The sequence below is a fragment of the Eutrigla gurnardus genome (assembly GCF_963514095.1).
Source record: "Eutrigla gurnardus genome assembly, chromosome: 19".
Classification (NCBI taxonomy): domain Eukaryota; kingdom Metazoa; phylum Chordata; class Actinopteri; order Perciformes; family Triglidae; genus Eutrigla; species Eutrigla gurnardus.
In genome coordinates this window covers 20,964,704-20,973,337 of record NC_139930.1, presented here as the reverse complement: position 1 = coordinate 20,973,337, position 8,634 = coordinate 20,964,704, and the positions used below count along the sequence as shown (strand labels likewise).

Below are 8,634 nucleotides of genomic sequence, written 5' to 3'. Positions count from 1 at the left end.
TCACCCACACGACGCCACACACGCTGTCTGCCATCTGCCCTGAACAATGTAAACCGAGATTCATCCGTGAAGAGAACACCTCTCCAACGTGCCAGACGCCATCGAATGTGAGCATTTGCCCACTCAAGTCTGTTACGGCGACGAGCTGGAGTCAGGTCAAGACCCCGATGAGGACGACGAGCATGCAGTTGAGCTTCCCTGAGACGGTTTCTGACAGTTTGTGCAGAAATTGTTTGGTTATGCAAACCAATTGTTTCAGCAGCTGTCTGAGTGGCTGGTCTCAGACGATCTTGGAGGTGAACCTGCTGGATGTGGAGGTCCTGGGCTGGTGTGGTTACACGTGGTCTGCGGTTGTGAGGCCGGTTGGATGTACTGCCATATTCTCTGAAACGCCTTTGGAGACGGCTTATGGTGGAGAAATGAACATTCAATGCACGAGCAACAGATCTGGTTGACATTCCTGCTGTCAGCATGCCAATTGCACGCTCCCTCAATGCTTGTGGCATCTGTGGCATTTTGCTGTGAGACAAAACTGCACATTTCAGAGTGGCCTTTTATTGTGGGCAGTATAAGGTACACCTGTGCACTAATCATGATGTCAGATCAGCATCTTGATGTGGCACACCTGTGAGGTGGGATGGATTATCTCAGCAAAGCAGAAGTGCTCACTATCACACATTTAGACAGATTTGTGAACAATGTTTGAGAGAAATGGTAATATTGTGTATCTGGAATGAATTTTAGATCTTTAAGTCCATCTCATGAAAAATGGGAGCAAAAACAAAAGTGTTGCGTTTATATTTTTGTTGAGTGTATATTGAAAAAAGAAAAATGACTCATTTTTCGTTTCAAAATTGAAAATAGAATGAACGAAAGGTACACGGACCCTATTTCATCCCTGAATCCCATTCATGAACACAATATCTAATATCAGTTAACGAGTCGTTTTCCGTTTCTCCTTTTCCGATTTTAAAACAAATAACGGGATACGAGTCGTTTCCGTTTTTCGTTCTTTTATTTTGAAGCGAAAAACGGAAAACGACTCGTTATCCATTTTCCGGTTGTCGACTTCAAAAAGAAAGTTGGATGGCCGCAACGCACGGTTTAAAATGATATTGGTTTTCGTACAGATTGCAGCAAATCTTCGTTCTAGTTGTACTGGACCGTAGTGCTGCGTTTGATACAGTAGACCTCGGCATACCAGGCATTCTGGAAACATGGGTGGGGCTGCCTGGCACAGTCCTAAACTGGTTTAAATCATACTTTAAACTCTGGTTACTTCCTGGTGTCTGAGATCTGCGACACATCGTCCTGTCGTCTCTCCTACATGTGAACAGTTTGGTAAGTGACAGTTTCTGATATTTCAAACATACAAGAATGAGACAATGTTCAGTCTTTACTGCAGTAAATGTACTGAAGCTGTAAAATACAGCTTCCACCTGAATGCATCAGTAAGAATAATCTAAGCATATCATGTATTATAGTACAACACTGTGTTCTTTTACTGTGGATACTTTAAAGCTGTAGTCTATGATTTGAAAGTTTGAAAAAAGCACCCCTTGGTGTGTGTAGTGATGTTGGAGTCTCTGTACTGTATAACAGTGGAGTTATTGATTGTCTTGTAATTTGCAGACGGTCCCTGCACACTCGCCCGGCTGTCGGCTGCACATAGAGATCAATGTTCTCCGTTCAGCTCGGAGGACGCTTATTTATGTAAAAAATCTGGGTTTTGGTCCTTGTAGCTCATAGTCTATGATATTACGGCGGGACAGAGGCATCATTTGTGTTTGAAAAACGTTTAACTTCTGATTTATTCATCCAGGAAGTTCAAATCTGTGAATATCTTTCCAACTTTACCCAACTTGATATCTCGCCTATCATGCTTCATTCATTATCTCGTTTTCACGGGAAAACGGATGATATGATCTCGTTATCACGGGAAAACGGATGATATGATCTCGTTATCACGGGAAAACGGAGGAAATAAAATGTATGCATGACCGTGCAGTTGCTGAATCTGTCTTTATTTTAGATCACCAACGGTCAGTTTGAAAGATTATCGAGAGCTTGCGGGCGGCGCCGTCTCTGGAAACTCGCTGCTCCACGACGGCATTACACGGCTTCTTACATAGACAATGAATGGGAACATTCCCTCCGCTATGAACTCAGGCAGGCCGTTTAGTTTCCCGTGTGTCCGGGACTTCCACAACATGTACAAAGTAGGGATGCTCCGATCAGCATTTTTGGGGGCCGTGTTGACTACAAACACGTGCGCACGCCGGAGTGGAACCGTATGGCGTTATTTGTGCCACATTTATGAAGGAGCAATGTGAGATTTTGAGCGCAGAAAAATATATTTTGCGAGCACAGAAATTATATTTTAAAGAGAAATGATAGGCGAGCAAAACATAATGTCATTTGAGCAGGCAAAAATATATTACTCTCACAGGGCTGCCAACTCTCACGCATTGGCCGTGAGACACACGTATTTGATTGATTTCACACTCTCTCACGCCACAACCCTGGTTTCTCACACTGAAGTTTCCATCCAGCAACAAAACAAATCTATTGTGTTATCTGTTTTCTCGGAGCATCAGCGTCTTCTCTACATGATAAGTGTTTGTCACCGCGCCTCAGCCGAAAGAGAAGAAAAAACACGTCGTCAGAAATGAACTGATTCACAACTGAAAGTGAAACTTAAATAGCGGCGAGTGGATCTACACATGCGCAGACTTAAGACATGGTGAAAGTCCTTGTGGGGATTTGAAAAAGTGGGTGGTATGTTGTGACTCCTCCATAAATGATTGAACATACACTTACATATTTTATGCACATTTGTCTGTGAATCACAAGGGATAAGGACTACTAGAATTTTTCTTCAAAACATTTCTCATATTTTCTTATTGATTTATTGCATTTTTAGTCATCAACCACATGATTACACACCATTTGATGGAAAGAATGCTCATTTTAAAACACAGAATTCTCAGCCAAAATTGCCAATAGTAGCCATGCGGACCGCATGGCTACTATTGGATGAATTTTGGCTCAATTGAAAAATCTTTCAAATCGTAGACTACAGCTTTAAGCTGATTACAAAGCAGAAGCTTTCATAATTACTAACAAAGTATTTTTACTGTGAAATACACTAAATAAAAACTACAGAATTACATGTCGCCTAATAAACTGTAAAGAAAAAAAAAAGATTTAAAAAAATAACTGCAACCATAAATTCAACGTATGTGATTCAAATTCAGTTTTTAATGCAATAACAGAAGTTGAGGAATTCTAATTCAACTATAAATTATTCAAACTCGTTTCTATGTCACATACTTCGGCCCAAACAAAGTCCACCACCAACGTGACATAATAAACTGAGTAGCTAATCATGAGCGTTGATGAATGACCAATGAAGATAATAGTTACATGGTAGTCCTCAATAAGGTCCTCAGCTCTCGTCCCCATGGTACTCGTAGTCCACCTCTCTTCATGTTGATTGGGTGACATGGATCTGTTAGTTCAAAGACAAAGTAAAAAATGTCTTCTTGTCAACACCGGTGAAAGGACATCAACTACCCACATTCATTGTGAATGCGTTCACTAGGAGTATATGTATATTTAATGTGCGTCTCACCTGGATGAGTCTGGACAGGTGGGACCTCATCCTCCAGCCAACAGCTCATCCCTTCTCATTGAACCATGTCTACAGCTCTGGGCCCTCATTTATAAAACTGTGCGTAGGATCCTTACTAAAAGTGTACGTGCGTTTTGGCGCACGCAAAAAGCCAAAGTTTGCGTGCGCCAAAAAAAAATCTGATTTATAAAACTGTGCGCACACAAGCTGTATGCAATGTTCCCTTTATAAATCACAGGATCACCTACAAGTGTGCGTACCTGAATCCCGCCCTGTACACGCCCACATTTTACTATGTTAATGAGCCGGCATGCAATCGTTTCCGTGTGGTGAATCACGGCGACAGGTCAGAAAAATAGCGAAGAAACGTAACTTTTCAGAAACGGAGAAAGAGACACTTGTTGGGGAGGTGGAGGCCCGGACAATAATTTAATTTAGTGGTCACAGCAGCGGGATCACGAATAAAAAGACGCAGTGCGAGTGGCAACACATTGCTGCTGCAGTCAACGGCGGGGTCATCGATAAATTTGCGCTCTCCACGCTCCACGAGCGTGCCACTCATTATAGCGCATTTCCTCTGCGCTCTGGTGGTTTAAAAAGGAGGATAAAGTGTAACAAGTATACGATGGCTTAATGGCTGTATGTGTGTTGATGATATATGCACATAAATAAGGAGAATATTTAGTTATTCCCGCTGTGTTCTACAGTGATCTAATGGAAGGTATTTATTGTACATGCATTTGGGCCGTCTCCTCCTCCTGCGGTGACAGCGCTGATTCAATATTTCAAAATGATTTTGATTTAAGATACAAGTCAGATTTTAAAAGAAGGTGTTAATATGAAAAAAACTATCACTCATTAAAAACGTCAAAAACATTGCTGGAGTTCCTCATGATAACGCAGATCTAACGTATGATATGGAGTGTAATTAAATGTGTGCAAGTCATCAAAAATATATAGTTCTTCTCAGGTTTACTGCTGATTCCCTTCCAGTCTCCAGAATGTGCGTACCGGTGTTGTGCCAGTGTAGGTATCCCCGACAGAAATTGTTTCCCCTGGCTGCGGTAGTGCGCATTCATTCAGGCGGAAGCCTGAAGGCGGAGCAACAGCGTTATGATTTTATTCTTTTGTATGTCGTAACGTCGTACTAGTACTGAACGGCAAAACGAAGGTAATCATTTCCTCATGTGATTTGACATATAACACGCTGTAATTCAAGTCCTGGTATGGAATTTGTCGAACTAAATATACGTCAATATCCAAAATCAAGACCACTGTGATTGTTTTCTGGCTTCAATTACGTCTATTTAGGCTACTTCACTCGAAATGTACTTTAGTAGACAGATGAAGTCTGAGCATCAAATTATTTATTTTGTGTGTTCTTTAGATACTACTCTATAACCTCTGGGATTATGAGGAAGTTTCTTCTCTTATACACAAAGTTATGGGGGGAAACAGATTATTTCAGACGTTTACCTGTCTGCCAGAATTTGTATCCCCCCCTCAAAATAGACAGAGGAAGTAGCTCCCGCAGCCAGGGGAAACAATTTCTGTCGGGGATACCTACACTGGCACAACACCGGTACGCACGCCTCAGAGTTTGCTTACGGGTACGCACACTTTCCCGTCAAGTTTGGTTTTTATAGATCACAACATTTGCGTGGAAAGTGGCGTACGCACGTTTCCAGCCCCGTTTTGTGCGTACGCAAGCTTTATAATTGAGGGCCCTGGAGTGTGACTGACCAATCGCTGCATGAATGTTGCCTCCAGATGTTCAGCGTTGCATCTCAGAAACTTCTCATTTATCTGTTAAACACAAGAAACAGAAAACACGGACAAATAAATCCTTTACGTCCGACATTTGCGATTAAATAAAAGGTTCCCTATGTCTAAAAAGCCAGTCTGATTTGAGGAAAACACAAAGTCATTTCAATACGTCTAAAGGGCATTGCCTCAAGTGTTTTGTTTTTTTGCGCTATTGTAAGTGTTTATTAGCAATGCTAGTTGAAGTCAACGTGGTCAGTTAGCATGTATCTGAATAAAATGTCCCTGAAAACACCGATCTAACCATTAAACAACATTGTGTACTACTGTATGTCTATGTAGTATTTCATTCTTTCTATGTAGTATTTTTTTTTGTCTAAAGTTAACGTTAGTTTTGTTTTCTAAAGCTAACATTGGTTTTGTGGCATAATATCGACCAACTGAATGTACAAACAGTTTGCTGAATGCCAGGAAAAAAATGTAAAATTCATGTCCATGTATACAAATGACTAGATTACAATTCCATGACTGTTTCACTAATTGCTGTGAGACTTTGTTGGAAGTTCATGTCGAACAAAAGGCCAAAGCAATAAACGTATCAATGTAACTTCCTGACCGGAGTTCGAGCTAATCCGATAACAAAAGAAACAAACAAAAACACATGGACATGGTCTAACTCCCTACGACAGGACGACAACGGTGTTTAACGACAACAGGGATTCATCCCTACGGCTTCATGTTGGACATTAACGTCTGAGCTATTTACAATGTGAATAAAATGTTAGCATTGAAGCTAAAGTTATCTATGAAGAAAAGCTCAAGGATTAACACAAGGACTAAATGCGTATTTGAGTCAGTTGAAATATTTTAACTGGAGCGGTAACTTTGTGTGTCGCTGTGTCCTGAAAGCCTTTGAGATTCTCCTGCTGTCGTCTGGACGCTGTACAACTCAAACGGGACCAAAACATTATTGGTCTCACCGTTAACTACCGTTCATAGTTTTCAAGAAATTAGGTCCCATTGGAGACACAGGAAGGGGCGGGACTTTGCCTCTCTGTTGTCAGTGTTGCCGTAGTGACAGTGTACGTCTCTGCCAGCAGGTGGAGACTCTGCTATGAATCAGTGTGAGGACCGAGAGGACGGAGTCCTTTCCTCTAAAACCACCCAGGATGGGGGACATGACAGCCAGACCAAAGCTCAGAGGTGAGACTAGGATCTCGAAGTGTCCAGGACTCAGATCACTCCACCATCATGGTTCTCACTCAAAAACATATACAGTATATACATGATATTAACTAGATCGCTTTATTGAGTTTAAAACTGAACCTTGTTATTATCTGACTGTCCTGAGGTGAAGAATCAGGTCTTGGTCCAGACCTTTGTAGTCCATGTAGGGGATGATCTGAATCTAGTGTCGACTGTTGAATCCATTTGTTTTCACTTTGGTGAACAATCACTGAGACCAGAAGCTTTAATTGCCTTCAATACGGTTAGTTGTCTGAGAAGAAGAAGCAGTAAAGTTTGATGAGTCAAATAAATATTCAGATTAAATATTAACCTGACACACACCTGGACCTGACGCTGTAACCTGCTGACACTTCAGCTGATCAGCTTCAAATATTGATATGATAGGAATGAAAGTTTAACTGGGAAATTCAGATCTTTTCTCTGTTGGTCTGTTGGACCACAAAAACACAGTGTCGATCAACAATAACTCACAACAGCTGATGGAATCTTCCACCTGAGTGGTTTGTAATTTACACACATGAAACATTTGCTGAATGAATAATGTGATGGTCTGAACTGCCAATCTCCCACAATGCAACTTGCCCCTCACACTACTTAGTTTGACAGCAGGATCGTTTTATGTTTATTTGCACCACTCATGACATTGCAGATAGGAAGGGGGTTTCCTCCATATCGTGACCTATGTATCATGATCATATTGTATTGGGATAATATCATAGTAAAATTATTTCTTAAATTGTATTTATTGCATCAGGATGCAGCAGCACAGACCAGACTCCCCTGGACCTGGACCAAGACCTGGACCCAGCTGTGTATCCATAAAGAGTGACTGGTCTATGCCTATCATTATTAACTTTAAAGGTGACCAAGCTGCTGATGGAAGGTAAGAACTGAACCTGAACTCTCATTAGAGGATGAATCAGGTCTAGACCAGCACCTTAATCAATAACTCAGAGTCCACCAGCCCTGAATCCTGCAACCCGTTCTGTCTTCTGAGCCACGATGAGTGACAGACAGTCTCTTGTTTCCCTGAAGCTCGAACAGAAAGGACCAATTAAACTGGGATTAAACTACAGAATATGAAATAAACAATCTGTTGGGGATGTAGCAGGAGCAGATTTGGTTATCAACAGCTAATTATTAATGTCAATATGATTATCAATATTAATAACTATATTTAATATATCGATATATCATGATAGAATCATGAATAAACGGGGCACCACCCTGGGATCAGGGAAAAGATAAGCTAAAACTGTATTCAGTCTCAATATAAAAGGTCTTATACTCACATGCCAAGGATCGTGATCATTGGCATAGAAGTATGAAACAATCAAACAATTCAATAAAATAATAAAATAATGGTTGTCAGCCAATAGGGCACCAGTTGTGTGACGTTGCACTTCGCACCCAGGTGAGAAGTGAAACTAAAATGGAGGTTGTAGTTTTTTATCTCCTTTGTTCCTTCATGACCGCATGTGGAGGCTTTTGTAGGCCGCATTGTGTAGTCCTAATGGTGAGGTCCCAATAAATCCAACCTTAAAGAGACAATGAGGAGAAAACCTCTTGAAAGAAAAGACTCATAGACGGGAAAAGTAAAGCGTTAATGACATAGAAGAGTAGCGGCCAGGCTAAGCTAAGCTAAGAACAGAAAGACTCCAAACTAAACAGACACTAAACTCAAGCACCGTCTTCCTCTCACTCAAGGGAGGTTGTAGAGTATTAAGTAAGACACTTTATATCCACCAGACTCTTATTTTAGGTTTTAACATAACTGATAATACCCGAGGAGGTGTCTATTATCAGGAGGTAATGGACTACGTGAAGGACAGAACCATCAGACGCCCAGTGGAGATTTTGCAACCAAAATGTAAAGTTGTTTCACGAGTCATAACTCCGTTTCCCCATCATTGTGTGGAAGAAAACTCTTCAGGTCCAATTCTGTAGCTGGTTCAAATGAGGTTTAATCACTGACAGTGGAGAAAAGA

General features: G+C 41.1%; 1 protein-coding gene across 2 annotated transcripts in view; it reads left to right on the top strand.

The window, feature by feature from the left end:
• Positions 1 to 1,119: 1,119 nt before the first annotated feature.
• The window catches only part of LOC311030189 (protein NLRC3-like), a 171,535-nt gene continuing 164,020 nt past the window's right edge, over positions 1,120 to 8,634 (top strand). For both annotated transcript variants that reach the window (XM_084035819.1, XM_084035820.1), the window contains exons 1-3: positions 1,120 to 1,341; positions 6,496 to 6,601; positions 7,401 to 7,529. In XM_084035819.1, coding sequence (XP_083891945.1) covers positions 6,513 to 6,601; positions 7,401 to 7,529 — 218 coding nt within the window. In that variant the 5' untranslated portion in view covers positions 1,120 to 1,341; positions 6,496 to 6,512. The remainder of the gene's footprint in view (positions 1,342 to 6,495; positions 6,602 to 7,400; positions 7,530 to 8,634) is intronic.